Source organism: Pseudophryne corroboree, chromosome 3, assembly GCF_028390025.1.
Source record: "Pseudophryne corroboree isolate aPseCor3 chromosome 3, aPseCor3.hap2, whole genome shotgun sequence".
Taxonomy (NCBI): Eukaryota; Metazoa; Chordata; class Amphibia; order Anura; family Myobatrachidae; genus Pseudophryne; species Pseudophryne corroboree.
Genome location: NC_086446.1, coordinates 35602098 through 35629139, shown reverse-complemented (window position 1 = coordinate 35629139; position 27042 = coordinate 35602098). Strand labels below are relative to the sequence as shown.

The 27042-nt window shown below is 49.0% G+C and overlaps 1 protein-coding gene across 1 annotated transcript in view; it reads right to left on the bottom strand.

Annotated features, from left to right (window-relative positions):
* LOC135057115 (oocyte zinc finger protein XlCOF7.1-like) overlaps positions 1–27042 on the bottom strand; it is a 101646-nt gene that overhangs the window by 18880 nt on the left and 55724 nt on the right. The window contains exon 8 of the mRNA XM_063963014.1: positions 10957–11050. Within this exon, the coding sequence (XP_063819084.1) occupies positions 10957–11050 (94 nt within the window). The remainder of the gene's footprint in view (positions 1–10956; positions 11051–27042) is intronic.

Sequence of the window (27042 nt, the reverse complement as noted above, 5' to 3'; positions counted from 1 at the left end):
TCACTTAATTGCTTAAACACAATCATCCAGTCAGGTGTCGACTCCCTAGGGGGTGACATCACCAACCCAGGCAACTGCTCCGCCTCCACCTCATTTTCCTCCTCATACATGTCGACACACGCGTACCGACACACAGCACACACACCGGGAATGCTCTGATAGAGGACAGGACCCCACTTAGCCCTTTGGAGAGACAGAGGGAGAGTCTGCCAGCACACACCCAGCGCTATATATATATACAGGGATAACCTTATATAAGTGTTAATCCCTTCTAGCTGCTGTTTAATTTTATCTGCTGCCAAAATGCCCCCCCTTCTCTTTTTTACCCTGAATCAGAAGCAGGCCTGCAGGGGAGAGTCAGGGAGCCGTCCTTCCAGCGGAGCTGTGAGGGAAAAATGGCGCCAGTGTGCTGAGGAGATAGGCCCCGCCCCTTCACGACGTCCTTCTCTCCCGCTTTTTCTGTGTAAAATGGCAGGGGAAAAAATACATCCATATAGCCCTGGAGCTATATGTGATGTATTCCTTTAGCCAGCTAAGGTATTTGTGTTATATTGCGTCTCAGGGCGCTCCCCCCCCAGCGCCCTGCACCCTCAGTGACCGGAGTGTGAAGTGTGCTGAGAGCAATGGCGCACAGCTGCGGTGCTGTGCGCTACCTTAGTTTGAAGACAGGATGTCTTCTGCCGCCGCTTTCACCGGACCTCTTCGTCTCTTCTGGCTCTGTAAGGGGGACGGCGGCGCGGCTCCGGTGACCCATCCAGGCTGAACCTGTGATCGTCCCTCTGGAGCTAACGTCCAGTAGCCTAAGAAGCCCAATCCACTCTGCACTCAGGCGAGTTCGCTTCTTCTCCCCTTAGTCCCTCGCTGCAGTGAGCCTGTTGCCAGCAGGACTCACTGAAAATAAAAAAACCTAACTAAACTTTTATTCTAAGCAGCTCAGGAGAGCCACCTAGATTGCACCCTTCTCGGCCGGGCACAAAAATCTAACTGGCTTGGAGGAGGGTCATAGGGGGAGGAGCCAGTGCACACCACCTGATACTTAAGCTTTTATTTTGTGCCCTGTCTCCTGCGGAGCCGCTATTCCCCATGGTCCTTACGGAGTCCCAGCATCCACTTAGGACGTTAGAGAAAAGGGTGTGTGCTATGCAGTCCCAGGCTTTGGGTTTTATTTTAATAGAATGTTTAAAGCAAGCTGAACTGGGCAGTCCCTTTGGATGTCGGTGTGGATGCTCCAGGGATTTCGGCGGACATCAGCGCACTACCGCTACAAGACGCCCAGGCTGCAGCCACAGACCGGGGAGCAGGTAAATCGGCTTGTACTGCATACTTGCATCCCGGTTCTGGAGACCACCAAAGGCCCTGTTGCCGCCCAGTTCGTCCGCATGCCCACTGGGCCACCAGAGATTACAATGGCATCGTGGATTTCTCTTATGAGGTCAGCCACCCTGGGGTTAACGGGGCTCTCCCCCAATATCTCCTCCCCTGGCTCAGAGCATGGTCCATCACGGAGGTTTCCCGCCTTTGAGCTGCTCATTTAAGACCCTCCTCCCCCCAGTGAGACGCTCAGTGGTAATTTTTTCAGGTTGCCTACTGCAGCAGGTCTCAGGATGGTTCGGTCTCCCTGTATACCTCTTCCATGGGTCCAGGTTTATACAGCATGAAATCCTACCAGCCATTGAGTCTTGCGTAGGTGATTTAGTGGCCAAATTATTTATGCGTTGTGTGGGAATTGTGAATATACCTGCTGCTGTGATTTACGGTGTTCTCAACTGTCAGCTTCATCTACTCCTGTGCTTTCTCCCTAGCTCATTAACAGGTGCATAGCAGTGTATCTACCTCAGTCTGGGAAAGGTGTCACATTGCATTGTGTGGCTTTACTATGTATTTACCACCATGTTTGCTAGAGACAAGGGGAAGTAGGCTGGGGGCTCCTACCTCGATTATGTGCAAATCCTGTTTTGCTGGGTTGTCTCCTCAGGATTTTGTGCAGGATGGTCTGTGTTTAAAGTGTTATGTCCCACTACAACAACAAAGTACCTCAGCTTCTGCTCAGGAACCACCTTGGGTGTCTTCCTTATCTCAGGTAATGGCACAGTTAGATCGTTTGTCTTCTCCTACTCTGCCTCCTACTATGGGTTTTCAGCAATTACAACCCACATTTGTGGCCCCCCAGTTACAGCCTCCATGGATGGAGACTTTTCCACACTCTGTTCAGAGTTTAGCACAAACCTCTGTTGCTTTTCGACAATTGTTACAGGGCGACAGACAGGTCATGGCTAAGGTGCATAGACGTTCTGCTCCCTCATCACAGTCTGCACACATGTCGGATTCTGATCAGGAGAAGGATACAGGTGCCTCAGATCTAGAGTCTGCCTCGGTTTAAGAGGAACACAGTTCTAAAGTGCAGAATGGAGTATTTGCAATTGTGCGCACCACTGGGATAGTAAAGAAAGTAATGTTCTATCTCAGTCTTAGTAAAATTTCACCAATCCAGGACAATTTCCACATGAACTCATGGTAACAAACTTCTTCACATAGGATTTTTTACAGCACACCATAAACTCCTTTTCCTTATGACTGTGTGAGCTTGATAGAGCCTCTTGGTCCACACTCATCCAAATACAAAGGAAAGAGAGTATAATAGTGAAGTACGTTTTTTAATTTAAAAAATATCTATATAATTTCCACAATAGTGCAGATAAAACCCAAATCCACAAAAGTAATATTACAGCATGAGTACCAACTGCAGTGGGGTGTCAAGCGTGCCCACCCACAAACAGCATAAATTACTCAATACTTTCCCGGGTTAAGGCACAGAATCACTGCTGGGAATGGCACCTCCTGAGCCACCAGTGGATGTTCCTGCCTTAGTGCGGGCAGTTCAAACAATTTTGGAAATTGAGGAGCTGGCTCCTAGGCCTAAGGCTCCACTGTTTAAATTACAAAAGTTGTTCAAATAGAATTTTCTCCGTCGGATCATCTTACCGAACAGATGCAGAAAGCCTGGATTATGCCTACTAAGTGGTTCCAGATACCAAGGAGGCTTAAATCTTTTTATCCTCTTTTGAATAAGCAATGTACTATGGGGGTCATTCAGAGTTGTTCGCTCGGTAAAAATCTTCGCAGCGCAGCGATTTTCCGCTTAATGCGCATGCGCAATGTCCGCACTGCGACTGCGCCAAGTAAATTTGCTATGCACTTAGGAATTTTACTCATGGCATTTTCATCGTTCTGGCGATCGTAATGTGATTGACAGGAAATGGGTGTTACTGGGCGGAAACAGGCCGTTTTATGGGCGTGTGGGAATAAACGCTACCGTTTCCGGAAAAAACGCAGGAGTGGCCGGAGAAACAGGGGAGTGTCTGGGCAAACGCTGGGTGTGTTTGTGACGTCAAACCAGGAACGACAAGCACTGAACTGATCGCAGATGCCGAGTAAGGTTGAAGTTACTCAGAAACTGCTAAGACTTGTGTAATCGCAATATTGCGAATCTTTCGTTCGCAATTTTACTATGCTAAGATTCACTCCCAGTAGGCGGCGGCTTAGCGTGTGCAATGCTGCTAAAAACGGCTTGCGAGCGAACAACTCGTAATGACCCCCAATGTGAGAAGTTCTCCCGTCAGTAGAAGCGCATGTGGCTCATTTGGTAAGGAGTTCTACGTTACCTATTCCCACAGCATTCTCACTCAAGGATTCTGATGGCAGAAAAGTGGAGACTTCTTTAAAGTCCATTTTTTTGCATGCAGGTGCCATTACACGCCCAGCGTAGGCTTTGGCTTGAGTAGCCATTGAGTTATTGATGCCTGGACAAGTGCTCTCGAGCATAACCTTCCTTCAGATGCTTCCAGAGAACAGGTGACACACATCTCACATATTAAGGAAGCGTCCTCTTACCTGGGTGAAGCAGCCCTGGATACAGGTGTTCTGGCTTCTAAAGTGTTTGCATCATCAGTGGCAGCTCATCGGAGACTCTGGCTCTGTTCCTGGAGAGCAGATTCTGAGTCTAAAAAGGCACTTGAATCTATTACTTCCACAGGAGATATTTTTTGGGCGCTGAGTTGGACAAGAAAGTCTTCACTGTGTCAGCTTCATAGGCTACCTTCAGCTGCTGCCCCAAGGCCCAGGACATCAGCCTTTTCCTCAGCGGAAGGCTAGGGGTCAGTCCTTTCATAAACAGACCAGCTCTTTTAAGTCCAAGCCTCGCTCCGAGCAGCCATGGACTGCCATACAGTCAGCTGCAAAGGGAGCACAGACATAGGATATGTCCTCTGCCTGACATGACGGGCCTCCCCCTGGGGGATCCCAGGGTGGGAGGATAACGTCTTCAGTTTGCAGATACCTGGCATCAGAATACCACAGACGCCTGGGTACAAGAAGTGGTCTCCCATGGATACGCTTTCTCTTAACAGCGATACCCTCCTCAACAGTTCTTCTGTACGGGTCTTCCAACAAATCCCATCAAGGCTTTGGCTCTGCAACAGGCCATTCATGCCCTTTTACAAACAAGAGTTATAATGCCAGTGCACCCACTACAACAACGGACAGGTTTTTACTCCACACTGTTGCCAGTCTGCAAAACAAAAGGGCTCTTTCGACCCATACTCAACCTCAAGGCTCTCAACAAATTTATATGAGTGCCCAAGTTTTGCATGGAAACTCTCCATTTTAGTGTCCTGGCATTGGAACCTGGGGACTTTATGGCTTCCCTGGAAATTCAGGATGCATACATGCATGTACCTATCAATGCCAACCATCAGCCTTACCTTAGGTTTGCTATCCATCACCAGCAGTGTTCATCCCAGGACTCATCAACTGGGAAGCAGACTTCCTGAGCAGACAGGACATCCAGAAGTCTTTCAGAATCTAGTGGACAAGTGGGGCCTACCAGAGGTGGATCTCATGGCATCTAGCCACAACCACAAACTTCCAGTATACAGGTCCAGGATCAGGAATCCCGCAGCCACCTTTGTGGATGCTCTGGCGATATGGTGGAAATTCGGTCTGGCATACATCTTCCCTCGAATCCCACTCCTTCCGAAAGTGCTTCACAATTTCAAGTAGGAAGGAGGCACCATGCTCCTCATAGCTTCAGTCTGGCCAAGGCGTCCTTGGTTCGCAGACCTGCAGGGTCTGTCAATCGACACTCCTCTCAGACTTCCTCTATGGCAAGATCTGTTAACGCAGGGTCCATGTCTACACCAAAACCTGGCTCAGCTGTCTTTGATAGCGTGGCTCTTGAGACATCCTTTTTAAAGTATAGGGGCTTCTCGAGTGTGGTTGTTCAGACAATGCTTAAAGCCTATAAGCCTGCTTCAGCAAGGATCTATTACATGATTTGGCACACCTACTTCTACTACAGTGGTGCTCACCCAGGAGCTACAATCCTCCTACTTTCAGAGTTGCAAGGGTTCTTGCCTTCCTTCAAGCAGGACTGGACTTTGGTCTTCACCTAACATCCCTCAGGGTACATGTATCTGCCCTGTCCATATGGTTCCAGCAAAAGACTGCTTCCCTACCAGATATCAGAATTTTCAGGGGTTCCTCCACATTCAACCTCCGTTTGTCCCTCCAGTGGCTTCATGGGACGTATCTTTGTTTCTACAGGTGTTACAAGCAGATCCATTTGAACCATTGGACTCTGTGGACTTAAAGTGACTGATGGGAAAGACTCTCTTCCTTCTATTGCCTCTGCTCACAGACTTAGCAGCACTTTCGTGTCTTTCTCCTTTTTTGATTTTTCATCCAGAGCTGTCCTCAGGACTAGGTCTGGATACCTTCCTAAGGTGGTCTCCAAATTTCATATCAATGAAAAGATTGTAGCTCTAGCATTTCAAACTCCAAACCCTTCCACAAGTGATGTATTGTTGGATGTAGTGCAAACAGTTCAGATTTATGTGGAACTAACTAAGTCTATCCGTAAATCTGAAGCTCTTTTTGTTTTGTACAGTTTTCACAGGAAAGGTTGACCTGCTAACAAGCAGACTTTGACATACATGGAAGCGGATCTCCCTGTTCCTATTGTGCTCAAGGCTCATTCCACTCGGTCTGTGGGGACTTCGTGGGCGGCTAGTCGTGGAGCATCTGCCGAACAGTTGTGCAGAGCATCCACGTGGTCTTCTCTCCACCTTTCTCAGGTTCTACTCTTTTGATACAGTCGCCCCTCAGGATGCTGCCTTTGGGCGACAAGTTTTTCATGCTCAGCCACATCCCCACCCTTAGGGGAAACAGCTTTGAGACATCCCCATGGTATCCCCGTGGGTCCATATGGACCCCGAAGAAGAAAATAAGAGATATGGTAGAACCTACCTTTGGTAACTCTTTTTCTTCAAAGTCCATAGGTCCACAGGGCATCAACCCTGACACACCTAGCTTCTATGGGTATTTTTTTTGGTCGCTATGTTCTCCTCTACTGTGAGTGTGTTTCTTAAGTGTGCCATTCTTCCTTCTCCTCTACCTCCAATACTGACTAGACCTCTGGCTGGGAGAGGGACCAGTGCATCCTGAGAGCATAAAGCTGTAACTGTTTGGTCAGCAGTCCTCTACCTCCTACAACCCCATGGTATCCCTGTGGAACCTACGGACTTAGAAGAAAAAGAGAAAACAAAGGTAGGTTCTACCATAACTTTTATTTATTAATTGTTCAAAAAAATAAACACATTATATTATACATATATATATATATATATATATATATATATATATATATATATATATATATACACACACACACACACACACACACACACACTAATTTATAAGGGAGACGGAGCTGCAGGTTGTAAGCCTGTAAAACTACTGCTACTAAAAAGGATCCCACAGAGGCTGGTGGTCAAACCTAATTTCTCAATCATCCATAGGGGACACCGGGATTCAGATTACGTTGGGGTATAGATGGGGTCCTTGGAGCCAGTGCACTTTAAAAACGTATATAAGTGTGTATGGCTCCTCCTCTCTATGCCCCTTCCCGTAGCTCAGTTTAGAAAAAAGTGCCCTCAGAGCCGGTCACTACTCTGGAGTGCTCCAGAGATTTTTAATTTTTTTAATTAGGTCTTTGTTATTTTCAGGCAGCCATCCCCCATGAAGAAAAGACATTTAGAAGAAGAGGAAAACAGGGCGGTAGGAGGGAGAGACCAAAAAAGAAGGAATCTACATTAATTAAACCACAGGACAAGGGTATCTTCAACTTATCAAAGCACATTTTAACAGATTCAGAGACTAAACTCCTTAGCAAAGGTTTGTCATTTGCACCGACAAGTAGTTTAAACAAATTTGAGACCTTTATTGACTTGAAGAAGTTTGTGAGAAAACCGACTTTAAAGAGACATTTTTTGAGGAAAGAGGATGCCGTAATAAGCAATTACGAGGCAAAATCAAAATCGGGCTTAAAACCCAAATCAAAGTATTATCCATTGGAGTCAAAGGGGAGCAATGTCAGCATTTTTTATGACATGGTAAAGAAAGACCTATGTGACACTGAAATGAAACCGCCCAAGGAAAAGAATATGAAGAACTGTGAATACGAAGCCTTGAAGAAGCTACAAAGAAATAAAAATATAATCATCAAGCAAGCTGACAAAGGGGGGGGGGATTGGTTATAATGGACTATGACCTCTATACAAAGGAGGCACTAAGACTGCTGGGAGATAGAAACTCTTACACACCACTCAAGGATGATCCAAAGGAACCTTTTGTGGAAGAGTTGAGGACCATACTTTTACATGGCCTACGAAATAACGTGGTAACGAAGGAAGAATACCAATACCTCATGCAATCCAATCCCATCACCCCCATTTTTTACTTTCTACCCAAAATACATAAATCCCTGACTAACCCGCCCGGTAGACCAATAGTGGCAGGTATAGGCTCACTGACTTCCAATCTATCAGAATATGTGGACACGTTTTTAAAGAATTATGTGAAAGACCTGCCATCGTACCTTAAGGATACGACATCAGTACTCAACATACTAAGAACAGTGGAATGGAAGGACACGTACATCTGGGCGACTGTGGATGTCCAATCCTTATACACATGCATCGAACACTCAAAAGGCATTGCTGCATGTAGAGAATATCTAGATAATGATCCATCTCTGACTCCCATCCACCTAAATTTTATTTGTGATCTTATGCATTTTATCCTCAGCCACAACTATTTTAAGTTTTTAAATCAGTTTTACTTACAATGCTGTGGCACAGCTATGGGGACTATTTTTTCCCCAAGCTTTGCGAATCTTTTTATGGGATGCTGGGAAAAAACTCATGTCTACAGTTCCAGTGCTTTTAAGGAGAAAGTGGTCTTTTATAAACGTTATATCGACAATATTTTAATCATCTGGGACGGCACCATTGAATCTTTTAATGAGTTTTTAACGATGCTGGGAAACAACTATATGAACTTGGTTTTTACCTCAACTACTAATACTAGGTCGGTTGAATACCTGGACTTGATTTTAACCGGGGAATCTGGAGGCGTTACCACTAAGAATTTCATTAAAGAGGTCGACATGAACAGTTACTTGCATTTCCAAAGTAATCATCTAGAAAAATGGAAAAATAATATACCGGCCTCACAGTTCTCCAGGATTAAGAGGAATTGTACAAGGACCAAGGACTGTGAAGACCAACTGGAGGTCTATAAGAGAAGATTCCAAGATAAAGAGTACCCTCCTCTCTATGCCCCTTCCCGTAGCTCAGTTTAGAAAAAAGTGCCCTCAGAGCCGGTCACTACTCTGGAGGGCTCCAGAGATTTTTAATTATTTTAATTAGGTCTTTGTTATTTTCAGGCAGCCAGTTGGGCCCTGGCTTCCTGCTTCGTGGGAGCTACTGGGGGGACCTGTTCCCACCTCCTGAGCTTGGCGTCCAGGTCCCCGGCTGCCAGGACCTGTGTCCCAGGGAGCCTTGACACAATTGCATGTAGCTGTGGTCTTGAGTCACTGCAGCCAAACGCCGGCTAGCTGGCTGAAGTCGACATTGGTAAGTATTAATCCAGGGAACCTTTAGCAGGAACCCTGGAGTTTGTTAAAAGGGCAGACATAGGTTTGTCCCTCCGAAACCAGTGCTGTTAAAGTGGTGCCTGATACCCTCCACTGGCAAAGAGGCGGGGCCGATACATAAAGCACAGCTATAGTGTTGATTTCAGCTAGACAGGTTTACAGCGGGTGCAGCGTTAATACGTCACAAACCGCTTCTTCCGTTCTCCCTCCCGGCTGACTTACAAGCAGGTGCGAGCTGTTGCCGCATGCTGCTTGCTAAGGGTGTGGCTGCTTGTAGCCGGAGCGGGGCACGCTGTCCGCTGCACACCGATACGGTGTAGTAACACTCCCAGCGTAGCTCCCTGAACAACATGGGTAACGGGTGCGTGCTGTCGTCGCACTCCGCTACGGAAAGGAAATATTGGGGGGTCATTCAGATCTGATCGCTGCTGTGTGTTTTCGCACAGCGGCCAATCATATAAAAACTGCGCATGCACCGCAATGCGCAGGCGCGTCGGACAGCTTCAACGGGCAGAGGCGGTCAGCGACGGAATGGTGCAAAGGATCCATTCGCACAGGCGTACGCAAGGTGATTGACAGGAAGAGGCCGTTTGTGGGTGGCAACTGACGTTTACAGGGAATGTCCGGAACAACGCAGGCGGGCTCAAGCGTTTTCAGGGAGGGTGTCTGACGTCAGCTCCGGCCACGATCAGCAGGATTCAATTTAACTGGAAGAGTAAGTCCTGGGCTGCGCACAGACTGCAAATTTATTTTCAGCAGCTCAGCTACACGTGATCGCACACTTGCACGGCAAAAATACACTATATGGTGGTGACTATATGATCGCAGAACAGCAAAATATGCAGCCCAGCAATCAGATCTGAATGAGCCCCAACAAGCGGGTGCGTGCTGTCGCCACATGGCTGGTAGTCAAACCTAATATTACTTAGCTACATCCGAATGTACACAGCTGATATACAAACTTCTATGGAATGTTTCTGAAATATGTCTGACTGGGTGCATCCTAGAGACCAGAATCGCAAGGATAGGAGCCTTCCAGATCCCCTCACCTCCCCAGTCATGTCCATGTAATATTATTATAGATATAAGTGATGTCACTGTGACACTCCCAGATCCCCTCACCTCCCCAGTCATGTTCCTGTATTATTTCAATAGATATGTGACGTCACTGAGACACTCCCATATCCCCTCGCCTCCCCAATCATATCCCTGTATTATTACTATAGATATAAGTTATGTCACTGTGACACTCCCAGATTCCATCACCTCCCCAGTCATGTCCCTGTATTATTACTATAGATTGTTATGCTCCCAGATCCCCTCACCTTCCCAGTCATGTCCCTGTATTATTGGTATAGATAAGTGATGTCACTGTGACGCTCCCAAATCCCCTCACCTCCCCAGTCATGTCCCTGTATTATTACTATAGATAAGTGATGTCACTGTGACACTCCCAGATCCCCTCACCTCCCCACTCATGTCCCTGTATTATTACTATAGATATAAGTGATGTCACTGTGACACTCCCGGTTCCCCTCACCTCCCCAGTTAAGTCCCTTTTTTATTACTATAGATATGTGGTCACTGTTACGCTCCCAGATCCCCTCACCTCCCCAGTCATGTCCCTGTATTATTACTATAGATATAAATGGTCACAATGACACTGCCAGATCCCCTCACTTTCCCAGTCATGTCCCTGTATTATTACTACAGATATAAATGATGTCACTGTGACACTCCCAAATCTCCTCACCTCTCCAGTCATGTCCCTGTATTATTACTATAGCTATAAGTGATGTCGCTGTGACACTCGCAAATCTCCTCACCTCTCCAGTCATGTCCCTGTATTATTACTATAGATATAAGTGATGTCACTGTGACGCTCCCAGATCCCCTCACCTCCCCAGTCATGTCCCTGTATTATTACTATAGATATAAGTAATGTCACTGTGATACTTCCTCACCTCCCCAGTCAGCAGGTAGATAATCTCCAGGGTGAGATGTATTATCCTCTCAGTCACAGTACCGCTGTCCATGTCCATCCTCAGTGAATCAGTGGTTTATACAGGACGGGTTACACTCTGCCGTGATTCCTAGCATACCAGGCTCTCTGTCCTCACTGCACAGTAGTCTAGGAATAAATATAATTATTACTATCAGTATCACATACAGTAGTACACTGATTTCACAATCGCAAAACCTGCTTTTAAAACGGTTCTTTAAACGGTTCTTAAAACGGGTCTGAGCAGTTAAACCCCCTTCACATTGCATGTTGTAACCAGTATATTACCATTTCATTACCGTTTTGGTACCTTTCACTGAACCCGTTTCACCCATGCAAAACAGTTGTTGTCATTTTAAATGTTTATTTCCTGCTTCTGCCTGGTGAGATCACATATGGAGACAGCCTATCACCTTCTGGGGCTTGCAAATACCATTTCAGACCCTTTCACACTGCACAATGAAACGGGTCTGAAACAGGTAGGACCCTGCTTTTTTACCGTTTCAAAATACCGGTATTTTGAAAATGGTAAATTGAAGGTGACCCTTTCACATCGCAGCTCGAACCGTTTAGAAAGCCAGTAAAAATGGCAAATTACCGGGTACAAGCTGTGGTGTGAAAGGGGTATGAGTGACTATTACATCCTATTTCCTCCGAGCCACAGAGCCCTGGTCAGCATTTCTTAGATATTTCCCTGATCCAGCTGCATAAAACTGCTCAGTGACCGTCACACAGCGGTGCAAGTGTGCGGGTACGGCGTACCCTTAACAATTTAGCTGTGAGTACGCCGTACCCACACCGACAGGCCACCGCTCCTTGCCTCTCCCTCCCTCTGCTGCTCCCCGCGGCACCGCCGATGTGAGGGGAGGAGAGCGCGGCCTGCGCCTCTTCTGCCCCTCAGTGTCTTTGTTTAATTTAGTGCCGCCCGTGAGCCAATCAGAGCTCGCGGACCGGCAGCCAAGGCTGCCGGACCGCAAGCTTTGATTGGCTCACAGATCGGCGCTGAATTGAACTGAGCCACCCGCCGGACACTGAGGGGAAGGAGAGGCGCAGGCTGCGCTCTCCTCCCCTCACACCCACAGGAAAGCAGCGCCAGCAGCAGTGGTGAGCAGCAGGGGAGAGGGGGGGAGTTTCATGTACACCTGGCACTCACTGGGGGCATGTATACCTGGCATTGGGGGCATATCTGGCAATGGGGGGACATGTATACCTGGCACTGGGGGCATATCTGGCAATGGGGGGACATGTGTATCTGGCACTGGGGGATATCTGGCACTGGGGGCATATCTGGCACTGGGGGGGACATGTGTATCTGGCACTGGGGGGGACATGTGTATCTGTCACTGGGGGATATCTGGCACTGGGGGGGACATGTGTATCTGGCACTGGGGGGACATGTGTATCTGGCACTGGGGGGGGACATGTGTATCTGGCACTGGGGGGGGACATGTGTATCTGGCACTGGGGGGGACATGTGTATCTGGCACTGGGGGGGGTCATGTGTATCTGGCACTGGGGGGGACATGTGTATCTGGCACTGGGGGGGACATGTGTATCTGGCACTGGGGGCATATCTGGCACTGGGGGGTACATGTGTATCTGGCACTGGGGGGGACATGTGTATCTGGCACTGGGGGATATCTGGCACTGTGGGGACATGTGTATCTGGCACTGGGGGCATATCTGGCATGGGGGGCATATCTGGCACTGGGGAGGACATGTGTATCTGGCACTGGGGGCATATCTGACACTGCGGGGACATGTGTATCTGGCACTGGGGCATATCTGGCACTGCAGGGACATGTGTATCTGGCACTGGGGGCATATCTGGCACTGTGGGGACATGTGTATATGGCACTGGGGGCATATCTGGCACTCGGGGGGGACATGTGTATCTGGCACCAGGGGCATATCTGGCACTGGGGAGGACATGTGTATATGGCACTGGGGGCATATCTGGCACTGGGGGGACATGTGTATCTGGCACTGGGGGCATATCTGGCACTGGGGGGACATGTGTATATGGCACTGGGGGCATATCTGGCACTGCGGGGACATGTGTATATGGCACTGGGGGCATATCTGGCACGGGTCTGGGACTCAGGGTCGACAGCACAAAGGTCGACACACTTTAGGTCGACACCAATTGGTCGACACACATTAGGTCGACAGGGTCAAAAGGTCGACAGGGTCAAAAGGTCGACAGGAACAAGGTCGACATGGAAAAAGGTCGACATGAGTTTTTTATGGTTTTTTTGTGTCGTTTTCTTCGTAGAGTGACCGGGAACCCGAATTAGTGCACCGCGTCCCCTCGCATGGCTCGCTTCGCTCGCCATGCTTCGGGCATGGTGCCTTCGCTCCGCTACCGCTTCGCTCGGCACACTTTACCGTTCCAATCGTAGTCCACGTGGATCGTTAAGTAGGAAAAGGTTCAAAAAAAGAAAAAAATCATGAAAAACTCATGTCGACCTTTTTCCATGTCGACCTTGTTCCTGTCGACCTTTTGACCCTGTCGACCTTTTGACCCTGTCGACCGAATGTGTGTCGACCAATTGGTGTCGACCTAAAGTGTGTCGACCTTTGTGCTGTCGACCTTGAGTCCGGATACCTCTGGCACTGGGGGGACATGTGTATGTGGCACTGGGGGCATATCTGGCACTGGGGGGACATGTGTATGTGGCACTGGGGGCATATCTGGCACTGGGGGGACATGTGTATGTGGCACTGGGGGCATATCTGGCACTGGGGGGGACATGTGTATCTGGCACTGGGGGCATATCTGACACTGCGGGGACATGTGTATCTGGCACTGGGGCATATCTGGCACTGCGGGGACATGTGTATCTGGCACTGGGGGCATATCTGGCACTGTGGGGACATGTGTATATGGAACTGGGGCATATCTGGCACTGCGGGGACATGTGTATCTGGCACTGGGGGCATATCTGGCACTGGGGGGACATGTGTATCTGGCACTGGGGGCATATCTGGCACTGGGGGGACATGTGTATCTGGCACTGGGGGCATATCTGGCACTGGGGGGACATGTGTATCTGGCACTGGGGGCATATCTGGCACTGGGGGTACATGTGTATCTGGCACTGGGGGGACATGTGTATCTGGCACTGGGGGATATCTGGCACTGTGGGGACATGTGTATCTGGCACTGGGGACATATCTGGCACAGGGGGCATATCTGGCACTGGGGAGGACATGTGTATCTGGCACTGGGGGCATATCTGACACTGCGGGGACATGTGTATCTGGCACTGGGGGCATATCTGGCACTGCAGGGACATGTGTATCTGGCACTGGGGGCATATCTGGCACTGGGGGGACATGTGTATATGGCACTGGGGGCATATCTGGCACTGGGGGGACATGTGTATATGGCACTGGGGGCATATCTGGCACTGGGGGGACATGTGTATCTGACACTGGGGGCATATCTGGCACTGGGGGGACATGTGTATCTGGCACTGGGGGCATATCTGGCACTGGGGGGGCATGTGTATCTGGCACTGGGGGCATATCTGGCACTGGGGGGACATGTGTATCTGGCACTGGGGGCATATCTGGCACTGGGGGGACATGTGTATATGGCACTGGGGGCATATCTGGCACTGCGGGGACATGTGTATATGGCACTGGGGGCATATCTGGCACTGGGGGGACATGTGTATCTGGCACTGGGGGCATATCTGGCACTGGGGGGACACGTGTATCTGGCACTGGGGGCATATCTGGCACTGGGGGGACATGTGTATGTGGCACTGGGGGCATATCTGGCACTGGGGGGGGGGACATGTGTATCTGGCACTGGGGGCATATCTGACACTGCGGGGACATGTGTATCTGGCACTGGGGCATATCTGGCACTGCGGGGACATGTGTATCTGGCACTGGGGGCATATCTGGCACTGTGGGGACATGTGTATATGGAACTGGGGCATATCTGGCACTGCGGGGGCGTGTATCTGGCACTGGGGGCATATCTGGCACTGGGGGACATGTGTATCTGGCACTGGGGGCATATCTGGCAGTGGCGGGACATGTGTATCTGGCACTGGGGCATATCTGGCACTGGGGGGACATGTGTATCTGGCACTGGGGGCATATCTGGCACTGCGGGGACATGTGTATATGGCACTGGGGGCATAGCTGGCACTGCGGGGACATGTGTATCTGGCACTGGGGGGACATGTGTATATGGCACTGGGGGCATATCTCGCACTGTGGGGACATGTGTATCTGGCACTGGGGGATATCTGGCACTGTGGGGACATGTGTATCTGGCACTGGGGGGACATGTGTATCTGGCACTGGGGGGACATGTGTATCTGGCACTGGGGGGACATGTGTATCTGGCACTGGGGGCATATCTGGCACTGCGGGGACATGTGTATCTGGCACTGGGGGCATATCTGGCACTGCAGGGACATGTGTATCTGGCACTGGGGGCATATCTGGCACTTCGGGGACAAGTGTATTTCCCTAGTAGAAGAACTGACTTATTTTTTTAACTATATATTTGAACCCTCTGCTTAACTTTTCTGCTTTATACCACAAGGATTATAACTACTTCAGCACTGGAGGAGACATATATTATTAGTGTTCACGCTAGGCTGTTTTAGCAGGGGGCCGGGCCCTGCCCGATTTATTATGGGCAAAATCCACCCTTCCCTTTCTGCGGCGCTCTGCTAAAAACAGCCGCCCGCTTCCTGGCCTCCCAGTGTGTAAAGATGTTGCGCGGCATCCATTCATGCTGTGGGAGACAGCTTGGGGGAAGCCCAGCACGCCCCCAACAGTGACGCCGCCTATGCCCCCTGTAATAACATCTGCGGGCCGCACCGCCCACTTAAATAACGTTTCATGGCCACGCCCCTTTTCAGACACACACACGCGCGTGACCCCGCTGTCTGGCGCCCTGCCCTCTACATTTTCTAGAGGGAACACTATATCATTATCTACTTATGTATACGGTACAGCCATTCTTTCAAGAAGACTGGACATAACCTTCTCATACAGATGTTGGGAGATACATGGGTATCCTATATGTATGATGGTGTATATGATAGATTATGGGGAAAATAGATGTATAAAAACATTCATTGTGCGAAAAGCGTCACATCAAAAATGTGCTCTCCTCAATGATCAGCACCCTGCCCTAAAATAATCCTAGAGTGAACGCTGTGGCACTGTGGGGCAACATGTATCTGGCACTGTGGGGCAACGTGTATCTGGCACTATTGGGGTCATATGTGTATCTGCCTCTCCCCCCATACGTGTACCACGCCCCCATTTTCATTTGCCACGCCCCATGTGGCACTTGACCACACCCATTTTTCGGTGCGCGTGCACACAGTACCCATAATACATTTTTTTCTACTTGCACCACTGCCGTTACACATTGTTGTATTGTTTTACTCCTCCAAGACCAGAAGTGGAGCGGCTCACCGGTTATTGCCGGGCTGTGCCGGGCTCTCTGCACCTGCTCCCTCCCCCACGTACAGCCAGCATTACTACGGTCAGCAAAGAAGACTGTAGGTGTGAGTGCATAGAGCCTAGTGGACATTTACCGACTGGCATGTGATCCTGGTAATACAACGATGAGACAATCGCACTCTGCCAAGACATATATGTGGTATCATTTGTTCCACCTGTAAGCTGTTATATATGAGCAATCATGCTGAAGATGATCACCTATTATTTGGATATCTTTAGATTGTAAGCTCTCACGAGTAGGGCCCTCTTCCAGTCTGCTGCCACCTGATACTTATTCCAGTGTCATCTGCTGATGTAACTATGTTTATTTACCCTGTACTTGTCCTATATTGTCATCAACTGTAAGTTGCTGTTTTCCTGTTTGATTATTTGTTTATGTACTCTGTAATTGGGCGCTGCGGAACCCTTGTGGCGCCATATAAAATAAGAGTTTAAACCTACCGGTAAATCTATTTCTCCTAGTCCGTAGAGGATGCTGGGGACTCCGTAAGGACCATGGGGTATAGACGGGCTCCGTAGGAGATAGGGCACCTAAAAAGAACTTTGACTATGGGTGTGCACTGGCTCCTCCCTCTATGCCCCTCCTCCAGACCTCAGTTAGAGAACTGTGCCCAGAGGAGATGGACAATACAAGGCAGGATTTAGCAATCCAAGGGCAAGATTCATATCAGCCCACACCAATCATACCATGTAACCTGGAACATACATAACCAGTTGACATTATGAACAAACTACAGTAACAGTCCAAGACCGATGTCAACTGTAACATAACCCTTATGTAAGCAACAACTATATACAAGTCTTGCAGAGTTTCCGCACTGAGACGGGCGCCCAGCATCCTCTACGGACTAGGAGAAATAGATTTACCGGTAGGTTTAAAATCTTATTTTCTCTTACTTCCTAGAGGATGCTGGGGACTCCGTAAGGACCATGGGGTTTATACCAAAGCATCCAATCGGGCGGGAGAGTGCATATGACTCTGCAGCACCGACTGAGCAAAAGCTAGGTCCTCATCAGCCAGGGTATCAAACCTGTAGAATTTAGCAAAAGTGTTTGGCCCCGACCAAGTCGCCGCTCGGCAAAGTTGTAAAGCCGAGACGCCTCGGGAAGCCGCCCAAGAAGAGCCCACCTTCCTAGTGGAATGGGCCTTAACCGAATTTGGTACCGGCAATCCAGCCATAGAGTGAGCCTGCTGAATCGTATTACAGATCCAGCGAGCAATAGTCTGCTTCGAAGCAGGAGCGCCAATCTTATTGGCCGCACACAGGACAAACAGAGCCTCTGTTTTCCTGATTCCAGCTGTCCTGGCTACATACATTTTTAAGGCCCTGACTACGTCCAGGGATCTGGAATCCTCCAGGTCACTTGTAGCCACAGGCACCACAATAGGTTGATTCATATGGAACGAAGAAACCACTTTAGGCAAAAATTGCGGACGTGTCCTCAATTCAGCTCGATCCACATGAAAAATCAAGTAGGGGCTCTTGTGTGACAAAGCCGCCAATTCTGACACTCGCCTTGCTGATGCTAAGGCCAACAACAAGACCACCTTCCAGGTAAGAAATTTCAACTCAACCTTGTTAAGCGGTTCAAACCAGTGTGATTTTAGGAACTGCAACACCACGTTCAGGTCCCATGGTGCCACTGGAGGCACATACTTTCACCAGATACGGTGATAATGTTTTCTCGTCACCTCCTTCCTAGCCCTTATTAAAGTAGGGATGACCTCTTCCGGAATCCCCTTTTTTGCTAGGATTCGGCGTTCAACCGCCATGCCGTCAAACGTAACCGCGGTAAGTCTTGAAATACACAGGGCCCCTGCTGCAACAGGTCTTCCCTCAGAGGAAGAGGCCAGGGATCTCCTGTGAGCATCTCTTTTAGATCCGAGTACCAGGCCCTTCGAGGCCAGTCTGGGAAAACGAGTATCATCTGTACTCTTCTTCGTCTTATGATCCTCAACACTTTTGTGATGAGAGGAAGAGGTAGAAACACGTAGACCGATTTGAACACCCACGGTGTTACCAGAGCGTCTACAGCTACTGCCTGAGGGTCCCGAGACCTGGCAAAATACCTCCGATGTTTTTTGTTGAGGCATGACACCATCATGTCTATTTGAGGAGTTCCCCAAAGACGTGTTACGTCTGCAAAGACTTCTTGATGAAGTCCCTACTCTCCTGGATGGAGATCGTGTCTGCTGAGGAAGTCTGCTTCCCAGTTGTCCACTCCCGGAATGAAGACAGCCGACAGAGCGCTTACATGATTTTCCGCCCAGCGAAGGATCCTTGTGGCTTCCGCCATCGCGACTCTGCTTCTTGTCCCGCCTTGGCGGTTCACATGAGCCACTGCTGTGACATTGTCTTATTGAATCAGAACCGGTAGGTTTCGAATAAAATTCTCCGCTTGACGAAGGCCGTTGTAAATGGCCCTGAGTTCCAACACATTGATGTGTAGACAGGACTCCTGGTCTGACCAAAGACCCTGAAAATGTTTTCCCTGTGTGACCGCTCCCCAACCTCGGAGGCTTGCGTCCGTGGTAACCAGGATCCAATCCTGAATTCCGAACCTGCGACCCTCCAGGAGGTGAGCACTTTGTAACCACCACAGGAGGGACACTCTGGTCCCTGGGGACAGAGTTATTTTCCGATGTAAGTGCAGATGGGACCCGGACCACTTGTCCAGAAGGTCCCATTGAAAAAAGTCCTGGCATGGAACCTTCCGAAGGGAATGGCCTCGTAGGCCGCCACCATTTTCCCCAGAACTCAAGTGCATTGGTGAACTGACACCCTTTTCGGTTTTAGTAGGTCTCGGACCATGTTCTGGATGTCTTGGGCTTTCTCTATTGGGAGGAAGACCTTCATTTGTTCCGTATCCAGTATCATACCTAGGAACGGTAGTCGAGTTGTCGGAATCAACTGTGACTTCGGTAGATTTAGAATCCAACCGTGTTGCTGAAGCACTCTCAGAGAGAGCGCCACACTGCTCAGCAATTTCTCCCTTGATCTCGCTTTTATCAGGAGATCGTCCAAGTATGGGATAATTGTGACTCCATGCTTGCGCAGGACCACCATCATTTCTGCCATTATCTTGGTGAAAATCCTCGGGGCCGTGGAGAGTCCAAACGGCAACGTCTGAAATTGGTAATGACAATCCTGTACAGCGAATCTCAGGTATTCCTGATGGGGGGCATATATGGGGACATGAAGGTACGCATCCTTTATGTCCAGAGACACCATAAACTCCCCCTCCTCCATGTTGGCTATTATCGCCCTGAGAGATTCCATTTTGAATTTGAATCTTTTTATGTACAAGTTTAGGGATTTCAGATTTAAAATAGGTCATAACGAACCGGGGAACCTTGATTATCACTTGCTGTATACACAGCGTTTGAATTGCAGCTAACACTATATCCCTTTCCGATGTGGACGCTGGTAGGGCCGATTTGAAAAATCGGTGCGGGGGTACCTCCTCGAATTCCAATTTGTAACCCTGGGAAACTATTTCCAACACCCAGGGATTCAGGTCCGAACTGACCCAGGCCTGACTGAAAAGTCGAAGACGTGCCTCAGGGAAGCCCCAGCGTCATTCTGTGGGTTTTGGAGCAGCCGGGGAGGACTTTTGTTCCTGGGCACCTGCCGAAGCAGGCGCCTTCTTGCCTCTGCCCTTACCTCTGGCGAGGAAAGAGGATCCCGACCTCTTTTGGACTTGTGCGACCGAAAGGACTGCATCTGATAGGGTGTTACTGTTAGGGTCTCCTGCCCTGTGCTGCCACGTCGTCATGGCAACCGGGAGACAAGTGCTAGCGGAGTGACCTGAGCGCAGCTGATACTCCGGTTCGGGTCTTTTGCTGTGCAGTGGTTATAGGCTCTGTGCATGGCAGGGGATCCGATGCTGGTTTTTGTGCTCACAGTCTGTGAGGTCTGAGTGGGGCGTGGACAGCACCTGCTTTATAAGGCCTCTTCTCAGGGTAAGCAGATGCTGCTGAATCTTTGTTGGTTAGTCAGTTTCTGAAAGTTAGCCAGTACTGTGTAGCTTTGTATTTGTTTGTTGCTTACTGCAAATAGGCCTGGGGATTTGGTATTACACTCTGCCAATCCAGACCTAGCAGTAAGACTGGAGTCAGTCGTTTAGCTTGCTGGGGTTCTGTTACTACTCTGTGAACTTAGCAAGTTTGCGGCTGTATTCTAAGACTTGCCTGTCTAATCCTGTCTCACTGTGCTAGGTGTCAGGGGTCAGTTTAGTGGCAGTAAGCTGAACCTGTACACTGCAAGTGAGAATTAGGATTGTGGAGACTCTCCTTGTGTCTATCATTCCATCTCTGACCAAGGAGTTTACTGCCACACCCGTTGGTAACCCTTTAGGGTTTTGCTGTTGCCCTTAGCAACAGCATTTCGGGTTCTCTACGTATTAAAACACAACATCTTGCTTTTCCCATCTGAGCAGTTCTAATACAAGGGAGATACCCAGTTCCTTAGCCTCTGGGCTTCTCTGTTCACTTTGTGTGTATTTTGTTACCCTATCACCTTCTGTGTACGTTATGTCATATTCCCCAGTCTGTCTGTAAATCCATTTGTTTTGCATAACAGTTCAAACACCAGTACATTCCTGCAGGCACTGGAGTGCATAACAGTCCTGACACCAGTACTTTCCTGCAGGCACTGGTGTGCATAACAGTTACTTTCTTTTGCTGTTGGGGAATATATGGTAAAAAATTTGATTTACCTGCTGTAGCTGTGGAAACCAGGTCCGTCAGCCCATCCCCAAATAATACATCCCCCTTATAGGGTAGTACTTCCATATGTTTTTTGGAATCCGCATCACCCGTCCATTGGCGAGTCCATAAGGATCTTCTCGCTGAGACAGACATGGCATTGGTCCTTGAAGCTAGCAATCCAATGTCCCTTTGAGCATCCCTCATAAATAAGACTGCGTCTTTAATATGGGCTAGAGTTAGGAATATAGTATCCTTATCCATATTATCAACTTGATCTGTCAGCTCATCTGTCCAAGCTGCAATTGCGCTACACACCCATGCCGACGCAATTGTCGGTCTTAGCACAGCACCCGTATGAGAATAAATACACTTTAAGGTAGTTTCTTGCCGCGATCTGCAGGGTACTTAAGGGCTGCTGTGTCAGGAGACGGTAGCGCCACTTTCTTGGACAAGCGCGTCAGGGCCTTGTCCACAGTGGGGGGTGATTCCCAAATCTCCCTGTTTTGCTTAGGGAAGGGGTATGCCATATAAATTCTTTTGGGGATCTGCGGCCTCTTATCCGGAGTCTCCCAAGCTTTTCAAAAATAATTCATTTAATTCATGAGATGTGGGAAAGTTAATAATCTGTTTCTTTCCCTTAAACATGTGTACCCTTGTGTCGGGGACCGAGGGTTCATCCACAATATGCAACACATCCCTTATTGCCACAATCATACACTGAATGGTTTTGGTCACCCTAGGGTGCAATTTTACGTCATCATAGTCGACACTGGAATCAGAATCCGTGTCAGTAGTAGTGTCTTGTGTTAAGGGACGCTTTTGACACCCCGACGGGCCCTGTGAGTCGGTCCAATCCGAGGATTGTCCCCCTGATGTCCCCCCTAATTCAGCCTTATCAAGCCTTTTATGTAAAGATGCCACACTTGCATTCAACATATGCCACATGCCCATCCAATCTGGAGTCGGCACAACCGACGGGGACACACCACTCATTTGCTCCACCTCCTCCTTGGAGAAGCCTTCCGCCTCAGACATGTCGACACCACGTACCAACACCCCACACACACAAGGATTAACCTATAAGGGGACAAAACCCCAACCAGGTCCTAAGGAGAGACAGAGAGAGAGTATGCCAGCACACACCAGCGCTTAAAAACACTGGAAAAAATATGTCCAGATAGCGCTTTTTTATATATAATATGCTAACTCCCACTCACTGCGTCGCTAATGTGCCCCCCTCCTCCTTTTCAAGCCTGTGAAGTTCAGCAGGGGAGAGACCAGGGAGCCAGCTATTTCCTCATGCAGCTTCTGTGGAGAAAATGGTGCTGGTTAGTGCTGAGGATCAAGCCCCGCCCACCCGACGGCGGGCTTCGGTCCCAGTGATTTTTCAATAAAATGGCGGGGGATCATATATTTACTGCCTCCGCAGCCTAATCAAACTGTGTTTGGCAAAAATGTGAGGTTTATTGCTGCCCAGGGCCCCCTCCTCTGCGCCCTTCAGTGCTGCTCTGTGTGTGTGTGTGTGTGACTGGGAGCAATGGCCTTACCTCATGAAGATCTGATGTCTTCTGCCTTCTCTATCCGGCTTCTATCTTCAGCATCTGTGAGGAGGAGGACTGCGGCGCGGCTCCGGGACGAACCCCAGGTGAGACCTGTGTTCTGACTCACTCTGGAGCTAATGGTGTCCAGTAGCCTTAGAAGCAGTGCCCAACTTGACAAGCCAGCTCTGCTTCTCTCTCCTCGGTCCCACGATGCAGGGAGCCTGTTGCCAGCAGGACTCCCTGAAAATAAAAAACCTAACAAAATTATTTTTCTACAGAAAACTCTGGAGAGCTCTCTGCAGTGCACCCATTCTCCTCTGGGCACAGAATCTAACTGAAGTCTGGAGGAGGGGCATAGAGGGAGGAGCCAGTGCACACCCATAGTCAAAGTTCTTTTTAGGTGCCCTATCTCCTGCGGAGCCCATCTATACCCCATGGTCCTTACGGAGTCCCCAGCATCCTCTAGGACGTAAGAGAAATAAAGGATAATAATAATTATTATTATATATACACCCCTCTGTCTGCTCGCCCCAACACCCGCTGCAGGACCACATACTGACCTGTTTCCCACGGTTGGTTCTATATAGGAGTGGCAGAAGGGACCTTCTGACGTATCTAGGGGAGGAGACACGTCACATGGGGGAGGGGCTACGGCCGAACAGGGTACCCGAAAAGAACCCTCGCGGGCTCGCTTCGCTCGCCACGCTTCGCTCGCCACGCTTCGCTCGCCACGCTTCGGCCTCGGTGGCTCGCTCCGCTCGCCACCTGATTACTGAGGGTAATAGTTGGTGGCGTGGATACTAGAGGAACTATCCTGCTGGCCTAGCTCCTCCCCCTTGTATCGTGACTCCTCCCCCAGACGGAAAAGGTCCCTTACCCCACTTGATTCTAGCATCTACCTGTTTCCCACCCGCAACTCCCATTAGCTTCAGCACATTGCTGTACCTCTGCCCCTGTCCTTCCTCCCCCATCTCCCAGTACCAGCCACACACCCCTCTCCCAGTACCAGTCCCCCTCTCCCACTACCAGTCCCCCTCCTCTCCCAGCAGCAGGCAGACAGGGGACAGGCAGAGGAAGGACAGAACTTACTGTAGCAGAGGAGCCCGGTCACTGGCAGCAATCACCAGGGGGAGGAGAGTGACAGAGGTCAGAGGGCGCGCAGCTGGGAACGAGGCTCGGCATACAGGATGGGTTGTGTCTATGTTGCCTTCGTGCAAAGGACCTGGATAGGTCCTCTCCACGAAGATAATCTAGACGCTACCATACAGGAAGTGCGGGTCACGTGGGGGGGAGTGGCGGCAGGAGCGAGGCTTGGCATACAGGAAGTGCGGGACACGTGGGGGGGAGTGGCGGCAGGAGCGAGGCTCGGCATACAGGAAGTGGGGGTCACTGTGGAGGAGTAACCATAGAGACGAGGCTGGGATACAGGGAGGAGGGAGCAGCGGGTGATGGGGTGTATGTGCAGGAATAGCGGGTGAGATGGGAGCATGTAGCTGATGTGCGGTGACTGCTCCCCCCCTGCAGCCTGCCCGCTGCCCCCAGCTGCTGCGTGTCTCCCCGTACAGGGGCTGCGGGGTGTGGTGGGGTAGAGAGAGCTATATACAGTGAGTGATACAGATACACAGGGAAATAGATGTACATATAGATTTAAAGAGAAATACAGTATATAGATAGAGATACAGGTATATACAGTATATGGGGATGAGTGTTGGGCACCAGGATGTGTCAGAAGGGCAGAACCATCAGAACTGGTATCAGCGCCCACGCCCATAGTGCCCCCAGCAGCTGTGTTACCGGCCTGGCGTTGGTGGGCGCACAAAATGGTGAGATGGAAAGCCCCCCCCCCCTTAACAGATGAAATGTCACTACCAGCACTAGGCTTTATCCCCCACCATAGAGCTGAGGAAACCCCAGGCCGGTCACTTTGGTGCAGTATTTCCTTGGGGGTACCTGGTGCCATATATGGGGGTGAGGGCAATAGGAGACGCCCTTCCCCTATATATAACAGCGGAGTTACACTATAGAGTCTCCTGTGGCTGCCGGCTCCCCACATCATGGGACATATAAGAGGTGTAATTGTGGTTTTCTCCTGAGCATCTGGTGACGGCTGAGACCAACTGGGGAAGCGTCTCTATCACTGTGATATTAGGTGCTGTGACACTGAGCGCACACACGGGTGTGAGATCAGTAATACCGGTGATTTATATACTGACTGTCACTCTCCCCCATACATCCATTACACCTGGGTCTTCATGGAGTGATGTTTTATCTGTTATATAATTCCAGAGTTCCAACTCTCTGCTGTGTTATCAAAAGAAACCACCAGAACGTAACACCCAGATAATGTGGGAAAGTGTATAGCGCTCAGTGTAAGGGTAACACTTATACAGAAGTGATATAAAGATTACCTCCAGATCCTAACTTACCCCAAATATTATAATTCATGGCAAGCAGCCACTTATTACTATCACAGAGATGTGTTTATTAACTAATAATGATGTTATTATGTAATATGGTGGCTATTTATTACATGACTACCTCTATATACTGTATATTAGTGTAACATCTATAACTGAAATAAGTTGTATGTGATGAAAATGGATGACCCGTATCTCCACTGGATGTCTAATTATATTGCATTGTCGTAGCTTCTTATTAGCAGCGCGGTAATTACACCTTCCATGTGGTCTGTGCGGTTCCGGTATGAATGGTCGAAAGTCATTAGGTCGACCACTATTGGTCGACATGGACACATGGTCGACACAGGAAAAGGTCAACATGAGTTTTTTTACTTTTTTTGGTGTCGTTTTTTGCGTAAAGTGACTGGGAACCCCAATTAGTGCACCGCTTCGCTCGTCATGCTTCGGGCATGGTGCCTTCGCTCGGCACAGATTACCATTGCAATCGTAGTCCACGTGGATCGTAAAGTATGGAAAAGTTCCCCAAAAGAAAAAAAAGTTAAAAAAACTCATGTCGACCTTTTCATGTGTCGACCATGTGTCCATGTCGACCTAATGACTGTCGACCATGTGAACGGATACCGTTCTGTGCTGGGGCGCTACTCGCAGTGTAAAGATATATACTTTATATCTCCGTATTTCCCGGTATGACTAAACCTTTTGTTATAACGCCATACATGATATCAATGACAATGTAGAGGGATAGGAATATAGCAAGTAAAGCCTATGTTATATCAGAGGCAGTCAGTATATGTAATACCAAGCTCAGAGTCATGTAGCATAAGCCTCCTAAGGTTGGATCACTGCTAGCTAGGTCCTTTTTATGGAACCGGATGCACCAGACCACAGGGAACTGATATGAGCTCGTTCTACTCTAGATAAAGATTCAGACATCGGATAATGTCAAGGAAAATGGGATTAATGGCCTAATACAGACCTGATAGCTGTTATTATTAATATTATCCTTTATATGGTGCCACAAGGGTTCCGCAGCGCCCAATTGCAGGGTACATAAATAAACAGGAAAACAGCAACTTACAGTTGATGACAGTATAGGACAAGTACAGGGTAAATAAACATAGCTACATCATCAGATGACACTGGAATAAGTATCAGGTGGCAGAAGACTGCTGGATGTGGTGCAGTTGAAGATTATTAAATTAAGAAAGGATAAGCACATGAGGGAAGAGGGCCCTGCTCGTGTGAGCTTACATTCTAAAGAGGAGGGGTAGACAGACAGGGGTGACACAGATGGGGTACATGGAGAGTGTAGAACAGAGGGTTAGGATGAAATTTGTCTGGGTTTGGTGAAGAGATGTTGTGCGAATTCACAAGGAGGACGGTTATCGATTGTGCATGCGTACGCATCATAATGCGCAAGGCCAAACCGCAAAATAAAGAAGCATCTTTTTTGATCGCTAGGTGAACGCAGGTTGATTGACAGGAAGAGGACGTTTGCGGGGTAGTAACTGGCCATTTTCTGGGAGTGTCCGGAAAACTGCAGGCGTTCCCAAGCGGTTTCAGGGAGGATGTGTGATGTCGGCTCCGGCCCGATCCGCCTGTTCTTATGGCACTGTAGGATTAAGTCCTGGGCTATGCACAGACTAGAAAAATCATTCGATGGTGAGCGAGTTATGAATGGCTTTGCAGCTGACAGGGCAGATTTTCCCTCTGTCTGGGTAGGGCCTAGTGAATTAAGCCCTTAATCATGAAGCTGAATTACATGGATAAAATACAGAAATATCTGATCGCTGAGGTCATGGTATCACTTACATAGGGAAATAGAACTGCATGAGCCTCTGCTCTCTATGTAGTCATGGGGAACATGGAAG